Genomic DNA, 18,964 nt, shown 5'->3' with positions numbered 1-18,964 from the left:
CAGTCTCAAGAGAATTGTGTTACATACTGGACTGGATCAATGCTTTGAAAAAATACATTGGGTGTATAAATCATTTTTGGGGATCAACATTGCCTTGGCAGTTTGCCTTACCATATAAAGGCTTAGATTTCTGTGTGAATCCTTTTGTACTTTTTAAACTATTGTCAGAACATTTATACAAGGAGTTAAATAATTAATGTGTCAAAGCCACAATAATTTTTACAAATTGTGGAATGGAAGGGGTCCCGACCTGAATTGTCATCTATCCACGATCTCCAGAGATGATGCCTGACCTGCTGAGTTACTCCAGCAGTTTGTGACATTCTGTGCCTTTACAAGTTTGATATTCCTATCCATGGTGAAATTGTTGTTTTTATCAGAGTTAATACCACCGACACTATGGTGTTTGACATACTAGAAACCAACAGATTGTGTTTAAGACAAATAGCATTAAAAAATCTACAATGATAATACTTGACTTTATTTTCAGGTTAATATCAAAAATAGCTCAAAAGCATCAATGAAAATCACAATGTCCAAACCTCCAGCTGCACGTCTTTTTTCATTGGGTTAAATGGATGATTCAGCTAGTGGAGTTGCTGTCTTGTGGCACCAGTGATCCCAGTTCAACCCAGATTCCCAGTGCTGGCTGTGTGGAGCTTGCACGTTCTTCCTGTTTCCTTTGTGTGTTCTGGTTTTGTCCTTTAGCCTAAAGACTGGCCACTCTTAGCTACCCCTAGTGGATAGATAAAGGGTAGAATCCTGGGAGAATTGAAGGGTATTTAGGAAGATTATGTTCTTCAGTGAATAGCACAGTGAATATTAACCCAAAACGTCACCCATTCCTTCTCTACAAAGATGCTGCCTGTCCCGCTGAGTTACTCCAGCTTTCTGTGTCTATCTACAGTGAATATTACAGTGGTACAGTGGTACAGCAGTAGTGGCAGCACAGTGGCACGGCTGTAGAATTGCTTCCTTACAGCACCAGAGTCCCAGGTTCAATTCTGAGTACGGGTGCTGTCTGTGTGGAGTTTGCACATTCTCACTGTGACCGCATGGGTTTAGTCCGGGTGTTCCGGTTTCCTTCCACATTCCAAAGATATGCAGGTTTGTAGGTTAATTAGCTTCTGTAAATTGTTCTTAGTGTGTAGGATAGAACAAGCGAACTGGTGATTATTTGTTTGTGAGGAGTCTGTGGGCTGAAGGGCCTGTTTCTCCACTTACCTAAAAAAAAATAGAAAATTAAAACCTAAATACTACTGTAAATCAACCCAAGTTTTAGCATAATAGAATTGTGCTGTTGGCAAATATATTACACAGGAATATTGTACTGACAGGAAAACATAGTGAGTAATGTGCTGTGCCTTTCAAGAGAAGGATCACATTATGCATGCTATGGTAGGGATGAAAACGTAGGAATGGGCAATTATCATGGACCAAGAAACTGTACCTGACCCATCACTGTTTTTATGTTTAAAACAATATTCACACATCAGTGGAGAGGATAAAATGGTAGGCTTTTAAATCATAAACAAGTATTTCCTTGGAGTTTCCTATTGTCAATCTATCTGGCAGGGGAAACATAGCAGGATAAACAATATAAGAGGGCCAACATGTGTTTAATGGTCAATCTGGTCCTTAATAATCCTCATCATTTTTGCCAAATTATTTTCATTTGCTGATTTATAGCTCCTTAAAGAAAACTATATTTATTATATGTGTAGGAAGGAACTGCCGATGCTGGTTTAAACTGAAGATACACTAGACACAAAACGCTGGAGTAACTCAGCTGGATAGGCATCTGAAGACATCTGACGAAGGGTCTCGAACCGAAACATCACCCATTCCTTCTCTCCAGTGATGCTGCCTGTCCAGCTGAGTTACTCCAGTTTTTTGTGTCTATCTTATATCTATTCTGTCATGGGTTTTCAAGTTACTGTGGCTCATCAAATTGGTGTTATTTCTAACAATATCATTTCTTAGGAATAGTGCACAATAAAAGAAATGCCAAAGAATTGCCTGTCTGATTGCAATATAGTATCACAGGAACTACAATCGCAGCAGCAGGAATCGTTTCAACATTTACAGAAAAATGCATCGATGGGAGATGAGATCACAAATTTTCTGATCTGACCACATATATCGAAGTTCGAGAGAATCCTTGTGGACAATATTCTCAGTTGACTACGAAAGTAAATACGCTGGTGTACTTCCTTGATCACTGCATCACTGTGAAGGGGTTAGGTTACGTTGCGAGTGATATGTATGCCTAGGAATGTGAAACAGTTGACCATAACTTCAGCAATTCCGTTGATGAGGGCAGGATTGTGTTCACCCTCTCGCATCTTTAGGTCAGCAACCAACTCTTTATTCTTGCTGAGGTTAAGGGCCAGGTCATTGGCCTGATACCATGATCCAAGGTTCTCAATCTCTTTCCTGCTCACCCTCTCATCATGGTTGTAGATCCGGCCGACAACAGTGGTATCATCGGCAAACTTAAAGATCAAGTTTACTTGGCACTTCACCACACAGTCATGGGTGTACAGGGAATCGAGCAAGAGACTGCATGTACAACAATGAGGGACACCAGTGTTGAGGGTCAGGATAGAGGAAATGTTGTGAACAATTCTAACTGACTGGCATCGTCTGGTCAAGAAGCCCACAAGCCAGCTGCAGAGGAAGGGCCCAAGTCCAAGGTCCAGAAGTTTATGGATGAGTTTATTCAGTAATAGGGTGTTGAAGGTTAGGATGTGGTCGAGTAGCTGAGACATGTTGGCTGATGTGGGCTTGGGCTGAAGGGCCTGTTTCAACGCTGTATGACTCTAATGAATAGATATTCTTAGTGTCAAGATGATGCAGGTCTGAATGTAATGCAAGAGGGATAGTGTGCACCAAAGACTGTTTGCAAATTGCAGGAGGTCTAGATGATCCAGATCTAGAAAGGAGTTGAAAGGAAATCAATTATGTTCATCAGTGATAGGAGCAGAATTGAGCCATTCGGCCCATCAAGTCTATTTCATCTTCAATCATGGCTGACTTATCTTTCCCTCTTAACCCCATTCTCCTGTCTTCTCCCCATAACCCCTTACACCTGTACTAATCAAGAATCTATCTATCTCTGCCTTAAAAATATATATACGTTGACTTGGCCTCCACAGCCCCCTGCGGCAATGAATTCCAGATTCACAACCCTCTGTCTAAAGAAATTCCTCCTCATTTCCATCATAAAGGTCCTTTAATTTTAAGACTATGAGCTCTGCTCCTAGACTCTCCCACGAGTGGAAACATCCTCTCCACACCACTGCCATTGATGGTGTGGTTATGTTCACCCTTTAAATTAACTGGCGGAACAGCTACCTTCAGTTCCTGGGTTTTATAAACTTATCAATGGGGTTCATGGAAATGGTGTGATTGCAACCATTATGTACAAACCCAATTTCTCGCTGAGATCAGATTTTTTTCCTGTCTGCGGATCATATGCAATCGTCGCATCAAATTGTCGCCCAGTTCACAGTATGATCGCCCCCCACAAGTAGTAATTAAAATCAAGGGCTGCTGCAGCAGCAACCTGACAGCAGGCGGGCGCTTTGAGGAAGTGGCTTAAACGTGAGCGGCTGTGCAGTGTCGGGGCGTTTCAAACTTGCGGAGCGCAGAGGAGAGGGAGGGATGTGATTGTGTGCGGAAGAGTAGTTCTGTTCCCTGCGCAGGTTGGAAGAAGAGGCGTGTGCAGGGTGTGGAGGAGCCGGAGAGAGAGAGAGTGAGACGGGGAACTCGCAGAAGCAAATAACACTGCCTTTGAAATCGACATGGCGCCTTGTGCCGCCCGTCACTTTCATCTCGGGGTCTGCTCGCTCCTTTCCGCTGCCTTGGCCATCTCCTCTGCCTTCAACATCGACGTGGCGCACCCCATCATTAAAAAGGGTCCAGCCGGCAGTTACTTCGGATATTCGGTGGCTTTGCACCGGCAGTTGAAAAAGCAGGATCGCTACCTGTAAGTACACAGTGGAGAACAAACGCGAGCGAGAGCCGGGGATATGTGTGGGGGGTTTGTTTGCTCGTGTCTTGTACGGGACGGGAGAGTTTTTGTTCACAACAGGTGAAATGTGAAAAGCAGTCGACCAGCCAAGTCTACAAGAAGAATTGTGTTGCCTCCGGGCTTGTTTCAACTTTCATTATATCATAAAGGCGTGTTGCATGTCTGAACCACCCTGCGGGAGCGGAGTCCAGTCGCGGCACGCTTGTGAAATTAGAGTGGGAATCAGTTTTATAGAATAAAAACGTGGGGACTTTGCTTTAGTCCAGTAAGCCATTTGTGCCGGGTGAGCGCGGCTTGAAACTAAACTTGATGTCTGCGGATAGGAGCAGTCGGCTACGTGTCTGTTGTAAATTATTTCAAGTTTGTTACTCTTTAAAAACAAACTCAACATTCAGCTCCATAGAGGCGCCTCGGGCTTTATATTTTGACACTGGGAGATTGGTTGGTTTGCATTATTGAGCGTCTGTTGTATGTAAAAATTATTTTTTTTCTCTCCTCTCTAATGATCGATCCGCACCTTGTACAAAGTTCTCACTGTACGTTCAGTATTAGGCGCCGAATTATTTCAGGGCGGTCGGTGTTTCGTGGGAAAACACACCCTTTGGTTTCACTGCAGTTCAGAGGGGCTTTAAACTGAGGGAATGGACGAATAAGATTGTGGGGGTTGGGGGGGGGTCTTACAAAAACAGAGAGTTTGCATTATTCCCAATCCCCATCCAATAGTAATAGTTGGTATTGGGAATAATGCTATCCCAATGATGCATGTCGCTTTACCGCAGACCCGGCCGTTTCCGAGGCCACCATGGCCACTCTGTGGATGAATCTGGTTTCCTTTTTGCAAATAGACACTAAGTGGTTAACAAGACTGCGCCAACTCATCCGAGAAGGTGGGACCCGTGCCCTCCCCCCGTCCCGCTCGGGTTAACATTTCCCCGTGGCGTTTGGGGGTTTACCAGGTGATCTCTGGTCTCGCAGGTGAATGGGCACCTGTAGCCCAAGCCCACATTTCCTCTGTTTCTGCACGACCCCGAGCGCCGAGCCCGGAGTTGTGGCTGAACTTCGCCACCGCTCCATTTTGCCCGAGTTTTGTCTTGCAGTCATCGGAAAAAGACCTTATCAGCGAGAAATTCCTCTGCCGATGTTTTTTTGTGTGTGTGGCGGGCAGGGGGATGTGCAGTGTTGCATATTTCTCTTTGCAGGCAGGACTTGTCCTACTCTGAACTGCCCTTGCCTAAACAGAGTTACGCCCGGGGCTACCTGATGTTCAGACGGAGATAGACACAAAATGCTGGAGTAACTCAGCGGGTCAGGCATCATCTCTGGATAAAAGGAATAAGTGATGTTTCTGGTCATGTTCTTAGGTGATAGAAGCAGTATTAGGCAATTTGGCCCATCAAGTCCACCCCGTCTTTCAATCATGGCTGATCGATCTCTCCCTCCTAACCCCATTCTCCTGCCTTCTCCCCATAACCCCTGACACCTGTCGAGACCCTTCTTCAGACCGAGAGTCAGGGAGGGCCGGTTTCCTTGTATTTTAGGTCGAGTTGCTTTGAAACATAGACTGATTCACCCAAATAAAAAATTGGTGCATCAGAATATGACCCTATCCTGGCGGTCTAATTTGCTGATTCACTCAAATCTTGCCAGGATTGCGTCTTAGGAGTACAGAAGTTATGATGCTATGTTGCAGCTCCACAAGGCCTTAATAAAACAACACTGGTGTACAGTTTTGGTTACCTTACTACGTGAAAGATGTCACTAAGCTGAAAAGAGTGTGAAGAAGATTTCGCAGTGGACAGTGGAAGATTTACTAGAATTGCCAGGGCTTGACGGCCTGAATTACAGGAAGAGATTGGGCAGGCTTGGACAATATTCCTTGGAGTGTAGAAGATTGACGAGTGACTTTAATGAAGTATATAAAATCATGAGGGGCATAAATAAAGTGAACGCACAAAGTCTATTTCCCAGGGCAGGGGAATCAAAAACTATAAGGGATAGATCTATGGTGAGAAAAGATACATTTATAAGACATTTGGACAGGTGCGTAACCAGGGAAGGTTTAGGGAGATAGGACGCATGCGGACAAATGGGAAGAGCCTAGAAGGGGCATCCTATTGGTATGGCCATGGTGGGCTGTAGAGCAAAGATCTTATAAGATCTTTGCTGTAGAGTGGGCAAACTGCGAGGATGTGTATCGGTGAAGGCAATGCCCAACCCATCTTTACTGCTGTCTGGCCCGCTGAGTTACTCCAACTTTTTGTGTCGTGCTTCAGTGCCACAGGTAGTGATTCACAATGGGCCCTGATGAATTATTCATTGCTGGCAGCCTGCCAGGTCAAGGTACTGACCATCTTCCTGTGTGAATTGAAAGCAGTCTTGTGTTAACTGAATACAGTAGCAGATCTTGAACACAGTAGCAGATCGTTTGACAATGGACGGCATTGTGATCTGATATATTTGTATGCATTCTTACCAACTGTAGTACCTGAATAGTGATTCAAGTAACTTCCATATATTTAACCTCTTAGAAGATATGCGCTTTGGTCCATGGCTTTGTGAATAGCAGGAGCATCCATTGTGTGATATCCCACCAGTCACTACCTGAAGCCCCATTCATTCTCATTTTTGTTCTCTTTCCAATAACCAATTCTCATTCCATGTGAGTATTCTGCCTCTCAAACCTGTGTGCTCTAAAGTGCTGAACTACTCCAGCACTTTGTGTCTATCTTTGGTAAAGAACAGCATCTGTAGTTGTTTGTTTCTCTGTTGAACTTCATGTTTATTTTAAACTCCTTGCAAAGTTCTATCCTTTTATAGTCATTCTTTCCCCTCTCTTTCATTTCATATTATGAGATCTAGTTGGTTCCTCAATGCATTGATCTAGAAAAACGTATCATATACATGATTATCATCCATCTCTTTGGTGCTAGTTTGACTTGTCCACGTTAAAGTTGCCTATCGGCCCACCAAATCCACGCCGACCAACAATCCCTGTACACTAGCAGTATCCTACACACTAGGGATTATTTGCAATCTTTACCGAAGTTCTCCTCTCTCCGACGAGAGTTCGGCAACATCCTCTCTCGCTGCTCCCCCTCTGTGAGTCTGAAGAAGGGTCTCACCCGAAACATCACCCATTTATTCTCTCCAGAAATGCTACCTGTCCTGCTGAGCTACTCCAGAAATTTGTTTAAACCAGCATCTGCAGTTCCAACCCATGCCACCTACAAACCTCTACATCTTTGGAGTGTGGGAGAAAACTGGAGCACCCGGGGAAAACCCACACGATCACGGGGAGAATGTACAAACTCTGTACAGACAGCACACATAGTCGGGATCGAACCCAGGTCTCTGGCACAGTAAGACAGCAACTCTACTCCTGTACTAAATCTTAATTTAGTCTAGCTCTTTGATCAATCTGAAATCTTCCTTGTGCAGCTTGGTGTTAAATTTTGTTGATAATGCTTCTTGAGAAGCCTTAAAAGGTTTTACTGCATTCAAAATAAACATGTGCTCAAAGTACTAATTCACATTCACCAAGCAGTTTGGAGCATAATCCCATCTTTTGGAAAGTTATAAAATCTGCACATTTTTTCTCATTGGGCTTGGGAGCTGAGAATTCTGAGCCAGCAACAGTGCATGCTGATCCATAATCCTTCAGCTTTCAGCTGGGTCAGACAGGTCACAGAACAATCTCTGGTCAACTAACTAACTTGACACACAGTTATTTATGAATCCAAGAGTGGGGAGGGATAGTCAGAATTACTTCTGCTCAACTGTATATCATGAACCAAAGTTTAATCGACTTATTATACATAATGTTGAGTTTTTAGCAAAGACTGATGGTAAAATACCATACATTTTTAAAACATTTATCGTGAAATTCCTTATTTGGTAACTCGTGTGAGGATATTGTGATCTTGACATTTTTTTGTTTGATAAATGGTATTCATAGTTTTATACATAATTTAAAAATATCTTGGACCTCTGGTGAGAAAGTTAGATTAGCAGTGCTGTAGCACAGCCAAAAAAAGCCACTGTCTCGCAGTGCCAGATACGAGGGTTCAATCCTGAGCTCGGATGCTGTCTGCACAGAGATTACACTTCTCCCCAAAGATCCTATAGCGCAGCAAGATCTTTGCTTCTCCCTGTGACCACTTGAGTTTCTCCTGGGTTCTCTAGTTTCCTCCCACATCCCAAAGGCAAGCAGTTTAATTGAACATTATAAATTACCACTGGAGTACATGTGAGTAGGAGTTATTGGGAATGTGGGGAGAATTTAAAAAAAAAATGGGATTATGGTAGAATAACTGCAAATGGTTGAGAGTTGGCATGGACTAGGTAGCCAAGGGGTCTGTTTCTGACTGTAGCTCTCGATGTCTAAAACTACAAGACACTTCATTGAGATCCAGTTCATAAATACCTTCAATAAACATCAATTTCAGTGACTTTCGTTGATTGCAGTGGGAAATATTTCAAGCACTGCAGATGCTAAACTATCAACGGCGACTTAAGGATTTCTGTGTTAAACTCTGCAGGTATAAATAGATAGATCACAAAATTGATTCAGGTTTCATTGGTTGAGCAGGTAAATGCCAGTGGTACCTCCATCATGTCCACCAATATGTCCAGGCCATACAACCTAAACTTGTACCAACCTCTTGCCTCCTACCATATTGAGCCCTCAAAGTAATCTTGTGCTATTGAACTCAACTCAAACAAAACTCTGAACATTAATAGCCCATTATCTGTTTATTTGCACTTTATCTGTTTTATTTATTCATGTGTGTATATATTTATATAATGGTATACGGACACACTGATCTGTTTTGCATTCATGCCTTCGATATTCTGTTGTGCTGAAGCAAAGCAAGAATTTCATTGTCCTATCTGGGACACATGACAATAAACTCTCTTGAATCTTGCTTTTTTTTATTCTGCAGGAATTTTCCACCAACAGAGTATATAACTTTGACATTAAAATAATTGCATATTGCAATGTAAATAATATTTCCAGCAACATGGTTTTGCTGCCTTATCATTACTTCAGCTCTTCTTTTGTCATGAAACTATTCGAGGCATTCTGTCCTTGGGGAAAGTTCCTAGTTAAATGCAACCACTCCCATAGTATAGCTGTGATGTCTGAAGCATTCACACACACAACCTTCTAAAAGGTAAAGTTCCAGAATGATTTGATAATTATAGTTATTCTTTGGCGAATCATTTTTGTAGGCCATTAAGATGAACAAATCACATGGAGGCCAGAAAGGTTTTCGCTGTCATGATTCATCCCTACTCCATTACACGGATGGTAACCTACCATAGTTGACGTTAAACAGATCTAATTAACTGGTGTATATTTAGCAGCTATGCAACATTTTAAAGCCAGCAAAGGCTAATGCGAACAGAATGAATTCTAGAGGAACTTTTTCAACCAGAAATAAGTGAGAATGTGTTACTGGCCACTGTATAAGAAATTAAAACAAATACCATTGACATGTGACCAACGAAACAGATAAATACAAGACACAACTGATCATTAGGATACAGACTGTTCATGGATTCGTAACTCACTAATTTATCAATATCTATAGATACAAATAATCTACAATAATATTATTACATTCAAAAGTCTGACGTGTACATTCATTAGATCCCACAAACAGCAGAACTAGTTTCCTCTTTCTCTTTGCTTTCTGTATTTTTTTTCTTTTTGGCTGATTTGAAGATACAGTATGGAAATGGGCAGAGTATACGCCAACCGTCGATCACCTGTTCACACTAGTTCTGTGTTTTCCCAATTTCACATCCACTCCCTAAACACCAGGGGTAATTTATAAAGGCCAATTAACCTACAAACCCACACGTCTTTGGGATGTGGGAGGAGACCAGTGCGCCCAGAGGAAATCCATATGGTCACAGGGAGAACATGCAAACTCCACATAAACAGCACCCAAGGTTAGGATTGAACCCATGTCTCCGGCTGTGATTCAGCAGCTCTATCAGCTGTGCAATCTTTCTTATCAGTTTCCTGTATTTTATTAAACACCATTCATTACAATACTGTGAAGGAATGATTACCGTGCTAAGTAATGTTGGTGTATTTTCCGTCTTATGGACAAAAATTGACTTAAGGATATCTGTAAAAATGGAAATCATTTGTTACCTGGGAAAGTCTGTAGGTTGCTGAATTAAATTCAGGGGAGTCCAGAACCAGGGGCCACAGTTTAAGAATAAGGAGACATGGGTTCTCCATTTAGAACGGAGATGAGGAAACACTTTTTCTCACAGAGAGTGGTGAGTCTGTGGAATTCTCTGCCTCAGAGGGCAGTGGAGGCAGGTTCTCTGGATGCTTTCAAGAGAGAGCTAGATAGGGCTCTTAAAAATAGCGGAGTCAGGGGATATGGGGAGAAGGCAGGAACGGGGTACTGATTGGGGATGATCAGCCATGATCACATTGAATGGCGGTGCTGGCTTGAAGGACCGAATGGCCTACTCCTGCACCTATTGTGTAAATGAACAAGGGGAGCAAGAAATTGATGTGAAGCTGGATTTGTTGAGCTGAATGGTCCTACTGGACTGCATACTTTTATTCATCCTTTTGTACAGTAACTGGTCCATAGCCTTCTGTGGTCAAGTGCTCCTCAAGACACTTGTAAATGCTGTCAGCACCTTTACTTCCACGCTCCATCCCAGGTGACATCCTGGCGGGTTTTCTTTTTACCCTCACTGGTGCAGGGGTGACATGTAGACCTGATGCCTTGAGGTTCCAGTCACCCATGTTTCACCTTGATCTCAGGTGGTGTTTGTGTTGAGTTTTCACCTTCTCCCTGTGACTGCATCAGATGGAAGGCCTGTTTCCATTCTGTAGAACTCTCCAAATGAGCCAATGCCAGTAATTTCCCCTGTAACCTATCTCCCCCTCTCTCCCATCAAATTCTAACGCCCACCGATACTCACAGGGAAATTAACCACCGGCATCTTTGGGATTTGAGCAGAAACAAAGCACTCGGGGCAAATTTGGCCAGAAAACACAAATTCCACACAGATAGCTTGATGGCTCAGGAATGAATTGGGTGACTGGATCTTGTCTCTTATCGTTTCAACAAGGCACTTATGATTGTTATTGATTTCAATAACAATCAGTCTATTAAAGGAGTTAATTGAATTCAGTTCAGTCAAGTTTTAAGTTTGTTCAGGCTGAGTTGGTTAATTTCCATTGACGGAATGGTGGAAGTCTCAAACGTCTATTCATCTCCTGTTACCTAAATGCTGCCTGGACATGAGGGTATTAGTTATATTGGACAAACTTGGATTGTTTTATCTGGAACCTTAGAGGATGAGGAGAGTCCTGATAGAAGTTTATAAAATTCATAGATAGGGTAGACAGTAAGAACCTTTATCCCAGGGGTAGAAATGTCACAGATTATAGGGCACGGCTTTAAGGTGAGAGGGGTAAAGTTTAAAGGAGATGTGAGGGGCAAGTTCTTTTATGCAAGAAGTGCTTGGCGTCTGGAATGCATTGCCAGGGGATGGTGATGAAGACAGATAGGATAGTGGCAGTTAAGAGGTTATTAGATATGCAGAGATTGGAGGGATATGGATCATGTGCAGGCACAGGAGATTGGTTTAATTTGCCATAATGTATGACGTGGACATTCTGGGCCAAATGGCCCATTCCTGTGCTGTGCTGTTCAATGTACCATGTTATGTCGAAAGTGAAAGCAAAAGTAATGTTTCCAGTCCAGGTGACTGGTGCTCCTAATGGAAGCTGATTCCAGTGCAAATCCGGAGTAGACTTGATGGGCTGAATGTCCTAATTCTACTCCTATAACTTGTGAACTTGTTATTCTTGCCATGATGACCATCACTCACTGAGCTCATACATGAAGACTACTCATCTCTAGGAATTGGCAGAACAGAAGGAGACGGAAAGAATATTTGAAATAAAATAAATATTGTGACAATTTCCCTGTGTTAAAAGAAGCAGAGTGAAGCTTATATGTCCTCATTGATACAGATTTAAAGGATCCATTTGAGCCAAAGAAGTTGCATAAAATTTGCATTACAATCTGGTTGCCACATGTGCTGATACTTTTCAAATGCAATTTGTGTAATCGCATTTTACATTAAAAACAAACTTTGTTTTATGGACTCTTAGCTTGGTCCTAGCTCCATGGTGTACATGTTCAACCATACCATGATAGGATTTTGTGCCTGTTGACATTACAATATATTTATTATGGCATGAATTGTTTTCGTAGTAAGCTAAGGAGCAGTATTGAAAAGGAGCAAAAGAATGAAATGGAACATCATATCTTCACATGGGTAGTAATATTGAATCTGATTGTGGCTTAGTCTTAGCAGTAAATCTAAGGTGCTATTGAAAATAACTATTTTATTTTCATTACATTACAACAGGGGCTGTATTTCACATTTATTTTATTGGCTGTCAGGACTTTACATCCTTCTGAGGGGATGTAAAAGGTGTTGTGGAAATTCATGTCCTGCTTTTGACTTTGGCTTGTAGCACTTGCTGTTTGGGTTGCATTACAAGTTTACTATTTCAAAATGGTGACAATAAATTCAAGACCATAAAAATACATTCAGTTAGACCTCCCTAAAGAGTCTGAAATAACTTGTGTGTGAAGTGGCCTTTTATATAATGTTTATATTGCAAACACAGCTATAAACCTGCAAAGTAGCAGCTGTGTTCCAATAAGTATCTCCAGTTTTTGATGAAACCATAAATCGTGTGTTTGTATTTTATTATCTGAACCTGTAATTTCCCCCCCCCCAAGCAATATAACTTCCTCAGACCACACTTCATGTCTCTAATTACAGATTTTGCACACTTTTTGAAGGTTTGGTTTCCACAATGTCCTGTAAGGTGTTTCAGAATTATTCTGTTTGTCGAGAACTTGCTTCAAGATTGAATTATAGAATATAGAAAAGTACAGCACAGGAACAGGCCCTTCAGCCCACGATGTCAGTACTGAATGTTTAGGTTGTAGCGGCGCCTGCTAGTGCACGCAGATATCGAACCCGGCGTCCGGAAGCCGCGGTCACGTGACTCGGGAGGAGCTGTTGTTTTCGCGCGGTTTTTCACTTGCGCGGGAGGAGCTGTTGTTTTCGCGCGGTTTTTCACTTGCGCGCGTTAGTTCAGCGCTGACCACCTTGTGAGCAGACGTGTCTGAAAAGCCTGTATGCTGGATATCGAACTTTTGAATAAAGATCTGTTGGAAACTCCAGTAGTCGTTTCTCAGACCACTAAAAGGTTGTTATTGTCATGTGTGCCAAGGTACAGTGAAATGCTAGATAGACACAAAATGCTGGAGTAACTCGGCGGGACAGGCAGCATCTCTGGAGAGAAGGAATGGGTGGTGTTTTGGGTTGAGATCCTTCTTTAGACTAGGGTCTGCTCCTCCAGAGATGCTGCCTGTCCTGCTGAGTTACTCCAGCATTTTGTGTCTATCTTTGGTTTAAGGGCGGATGAGCTCCTAGTGAGCCAACGGCATCCATGCATCCATGCTTCAGTAGAAGTTGCAATCACTGTCGTACATAGCATTGTAAGGCACCGTGCCCGTTGATGTTTTCAATAATGATGATGATGTTTTGGTTTAAACCTTCGTACACATACAGTGAAATGCTCCTGTTTATATGCTATCCAGTCAATAGTGACAGGCCATCCAGTCAATAGCACATGGATTCTTCTTCGACCCTGACAGCCCTCGCTGCCTGGCTTCACCACAGTCCCCTGGTAGGCCCTGTTGGCCTTCTGCACAACTCAAGCATAGAATGCATTAACTTGATCAGGGAGGGCTGCACTATCACCAGTGATGCTGCCTGAATGTTATGCCAAGACAAACAAATCTTTGCTATATTTCAGCATAATTCTCCATTTAGCTTATTTTCTTTAAAAAAAGATACAAAGTGCTGGAGTAACTCAGCTGGTCAGGAGATTGACTGGAGAACATAGAACGTTACCCATCCATGTTCTCCCAAAATGCTGCCTGACCTGCTGAGCTAATCCATCCTTTGAGTTCTTTTTTATAAACCAGCATCTGCAGTTCCTTGTTTCTATTCTAGTTTATTTTCTGTTTACGCCCATGTTTATGCTTTAGTTCAGCCTATGGGGCGGAACAGTGTCGCGGCAGTAGAGCTGCTGCCTTACAGCACCAGAAAGTTGGGTTCAATCCCGACTATGGGTACCGTCTGTATGGAGTTTGTACGTACACCCTGTGACCGTGTGGGATTTCTCCGGGAGCTCTGGTTTCCTCCCACTCTCCAAAAGATGCACAGGTTTGTAGGTTAATTGGCTTTGGTAAAAATTGTAAATTGTCCCTAGTGTGTAGGATGATGCTAGTGTATAGGGCAATCGATCGCTGGTCGGCGCGGACTCGGTTGGCCGAAGGGACTGTATCTCTGAAGTCTATTTTATGACTGGCTGGTTTTGGCATCTTACCTGGTTTGGGCAAAGCACACCTGGGGCACAAATTTACATCCTCTGACTACAGAGTATCTCCTGTGTGTGCAGCCAGATTTTTAGGAGTGGATGGCTCTACTGTAAACTGTCTGATTCATATCCCAACTTGGCTCCTGCCTCTCAGTACTTGCCAGCACATGTATCAAAATGCTATTTGATATTCAGCATTGCAGCTAAGGTACAATTTATATAGTAGCTATGAGAAAGCATTCACATCAATGGTTTTCATGTAAAATTTGTTACCTAGCCTCTCTACCCATGCTTTTAAATTTAAAAAGCAGCCTGATCTCAGCTGCAGATTGAAAGTGAATGTGTATTACGAACAAGCTATTTAAGCCTTGAGGAGGCAGATTTTTTTTAATCTTCCATTTTCATATTTTATCTGAGGTTGAAAATAATCAAGATCTTGCATAGACAAGGTTCTTGCTGCGATTCTTTCGGATGTAGGATAAGAAAATAAGGAATAGCATGAATAAACTAATCTGACCTAGAATTTAATTCCACTTTCCTGCCAAATCCCAAAAAACTTGACTTCCCTAAAGTTCAAAAGTCTTTCCCAGTAACTTGGTTGCCACAGCTCTCTGCGGTAGAGAATTCCAAAAGGTCATGATCTTCTGTGAGAAGAAATTTATTTTCTGTTTTAAATGGATGACATTTTATACTGAAATGATGCCCCAAGTTGTAGATTTTCCCACAAGGAGAAACATTCTCCCAGCAAATATACACAAGACCAATGGAACATGTGTAGCAAAAGCAATTTAGAAAAAAAGCGTAGCCTTGAAATAGAAAAACAAATTCCTTTGTGCTTCAGTGATATATGCAAACGTAATGGATTTTGACCAGAGAAGGAGAGATGGGTGGCATGATGGAGCAGCGGTAGAATTGCTGCTTTCCAGCGCCAGAGATCCCGGTTCGATCCTGACAATGGGTACCGTCTGTAGGGAGTTTGTACGTTCTTCCCGTGACTGCGTGGGTTTTCTCCGGGTGCTCCAGTTTCCTCCCACAATCCAAAGACTTGCAGGTTTGTAGGTTAATTGGCTTTGCTAAAAATGGTAAATTGTCCCTAGTGTGCAGGATAGTGCTCGTGTAAGGGAGTCTCTGGTCGACAGTGTGTGGAAGAATTTCAATACATGGGGAACTGAAGGAAGTTTCACGGAACACCTTCGCTCAGCCCGCCTGAACCTACCTGATCTCCCGGTTGCTGGACCCTTTCATTCCCCTTCCCATTCCTACACAGACCTTTCTGTCCTCCATTGACAGTGTGAGGCTAAATGCAGATTGGAGGAACAGCATCTCATATTTCGCTTGGGCAGCTGACAGCCAGTGGCATGAATATTGATTTCTCTCACTTCAGGTAGTCTCAGCATTCTCTCTCTCTCTCTCTCTCTATCCCTCCCCCACCCAAGTCACACTAGCTTCTCGTTTTCACCCTACAAACAGCTAACAATGGCCTGTTTCCTTTATCATTGTTACTTTTTTGCATATCTTTCATTCATTGTTCTTTATCTCTCCAGAGGGATATTGGGCTGAAAGATCTCACAGCCATAAATGGGTTTTAATACAAGGATAGTCACATTTACTTTCTCATGCAACATAACCTTTTGGAAGGAAACTTACATTATTATGTAATCTGCACAAAAAACTTTAAAAGCGGCCGTTCATGCAGCACATTTAGTCCGTTTAAAAAAACACGTTATGTTATGCACGGGAAACCAAAGTCAAATGGTCAGGCAGCTTGTTTGGAGAATATGGATATGGCCTATCCACGTCCTTTAGGGATGCTGCCTGATCTGCTGAGTTACTTCACCACTTGCATCTGCAGTCCCTTGTGTGTCTGCGTTGTGCACTGGTATCTAGAGCCCTGGAATTCAAAGGGGGATTAATCCATTAAACACACTACATTAGGCTCCGTACTACTTCCAGTGCTGTGGGATTGTAGTTTACGTAATCTCTTGATTCACCAAAGATGAATAAGAGGGGAAAACATTGTGAAATGTTTCACTGGCAATAAAATGCAATGTGAGTGTCAAGTGATTTATACAGAGAAGACATCCTAATTTATTTCTAAAATTAATCTGGTAAGGTCCACAGTTCACACTGAGCTATAATGTTCAGTAATAGTTGCAGCATTTCCTCCTCTACATACATCACTCTTTTTAATATGAGTAGTGGGAGAACTGGGAAGGGGATGGAGAGAGTAAGCAAGGGCTATCTGAAGTTAGAGAAGTCAATGTACATACCGCTGGGCGCTGGCGTGTAAACTACCCAAATGAGGTGCTGTTCCTCCAATTTGCGCTGGGCCTCACTCTGACAATGGAGGAGGCCCAGGACAGAAAGGTCAGTGTGGGAATGGGAGGGGGAGTTGAAGTGCTGAGCCACCGGGAGATCAGTAGGTTAAGACAGACTGAGCTTAGGTGTTCAGCAAAACGATCGGCAAGCCTGCGTTTGGTCTTGCCGATGTAGGGAAATTGACACCTGGAATAGATGAGATTGGAGGAGATGCAAGTGAACCTCTGCCTCGCCTGAAAAGACTGTTTGGGTCCTAGGATGGAGTTGAGGGGGGAGGTAAAAGGACAGGTGTTGCATCTCCTGCGGTTGCAGGGGAAAGTACCTGGGGAGGAGGTGGTTTGGATGGGAGGGGACAAGTTGACCAGGGAGTTTCGGAGGGAATGGTCTCTGAGGAAAGTAGAAGGGGTGGAGATGGGAAGATGTGGCCAATAGTGGGAGCCCGTTGGAGGTGGCGAAAATGTTGGAGGATTATATGCTGTATGCGACGGCTGATGGGGTGGAAGGTGAGGACAAGGACTCTTTCCTTGTTACGAATGGGGGGGAAGGAGGAGTAAGAGTAAGGAGGAGTCCCCCCCCCCCCCCCCCCCCCCCCCATTCGTAACAAGTCCCCCTTGTCTTCACCCTCCACCCTATCAGCCGTCGCTTGCTTCTAACCTGTTTCTGGCTGGATTGGAGCTAATCTATAAAACAAATGGGAAACGTATTACTTCCACTGCAATAGCAAGGTAACATTTTTACATGAATATGTTTGAAGCCCAAGTTTCAATTTATCGTCAACTCATTCACTGGAATATATGTGACAATGGGCCATGAGGTCTTCAATGAAGATGCAAGAACCTACAGTCGCTGGAATCTTGAGCAAAAAACAGTGCTGGAGAAACTCAGTGTGTCAGGCAGCATCTGTGGAGGGAATAGGCTGGTTCTAGATCGACAACCTTCTTCTGGCTGATCACTCGGACATCAAGCTAATAATCTCAATCATCGTTACTTTTTTTGCACATCTTTTATTGATTGTTCTTTATCTCTCCACATCACCGTCTATATCTCTCGTTTGCTTTATCCCTAACTAGTCTGAAGAAGGGTCTCGACCCAAAATGTCACACATTCCTTCTCTCCAGAGATGCTACCTGTCCCGCTGAGTTACTCTTGCTGATTGTGCCTATCTTCCGTTTAAACTAGCATCTGCCGTTCCTTCTTACACATAAAAATCTCAATCAATGGGTTATGTGAACATAAAATATTCATTATTTGTTTGAAAGCAAATACTGGTACCAGACATATTCATTTTCTTTGCTCTAACACTGTAACTCCTTGGCCTCTCTGAAGATCTACCAAAAGAATTAGAAGGTAGACAGAAATGCTGGTGAAACTCGGTGGGTGAGGCAGCATCTATGGAGCGAAGGAAATAGGTGATGCTTCGGGTTGAGACCCTTCTTCAGACAAAAGAAATACATGGTTTGTCATCAAATTGATAAAGACTTTAAATTGATGGAAGACCACAAGTGTCAAAATAAATCTTGATGGTTTTTGTACTTCTAATAATGCATTTTATTTATGGGCGCCTTTCAGAACACTCAAGGACACCTTACAGTTAAAACAAGCAAATTATAAATAAAATGAAACAAAAACAACATATCCATGAATTTGATAAAGTGGAGTTACGTGGGATAGGCCAGTCTGAATAGGTGAGTTTTGAGGGAGGTTTTAAAAGTTGGAAGAGACTCTATGGTACGGATGGATAATGGGAGAGAGTTCCAGAGGCAAGGGGCAGAACGACTGAAGGCTCTGAACCCCATCGTGGACAGTCGGGCAGATGGAGTGGAGAGCAGGGAGGAAGAAGGGGATCGGGATGGAGTGTAAGGCTGGAGGAGTTCACAGAGGTATGGAGGAGCGAGATTGTGGAGGGCTTTGAAAGTGAGGAGGAGAATCTTAAAATCAATGCGGTATTGGGCAGGGAGCCAGTGCAGTTGTTTGAGAATGGGAGTGATGTGTTCGGTGATGGGGTTCTGGTGACAATGCAGGCAGCTGAGTTCTGGACCTTCTGGTATATACTATTATGTTATTTTCTATATACCCATGTTTTTTTTGTGTGCCTTTTCCTGACATTTAAGTAGAAGACAGAAAAAGATAAAAACACAACTTTAGATGCTGAT

At 42.8% G+C, this 18,964-nt stretch overlaps 1 protein-coding gene across 1 annotated transcript in view; it reads left to right on the top strand.

Annotated features, from left to right (window-relative positions):
• Positions 1 to 3,515: 3,515 nt before the first annotated feature.
• Positions 3,516 to 18,964, top strand: part of itga3 (integrin subunit alpha 3) — a 165,418-nt gene continuing 149,969 nt past the window's right edge. Inside the window, exon 1 of the mRNA XM_033035336.1 lies at positions 3,516 to 3,991. Within this exon, the coding sequence (XP_032891227.1) occupies positions 3,807 to 3,991 (185 nt within the window). The 5' untranslated portion in view covers positions 3,516 to 3,806. The remainder of the gene's footprint in view (positions 3,992 to 18,964) is intronic.

Source organism: Amblyraja radiata, chromosome 16, assembly GCF_010909765.2.
Source record: "Amblyraja radiata isolate CabotCenter1 chromosome 16, sAmbRad1.1.pri, whole genome shotgun sequence".
Lineage (NCBI taxonomy): Eukaryota > Metazoa > Chordata > Chondrichthyes > Rajiformes > Rajidae > Amblyraja > Amblyraja radiata.
This window is presented reverse-complemented; position numbering and strand designations above follow the sequence as displayed.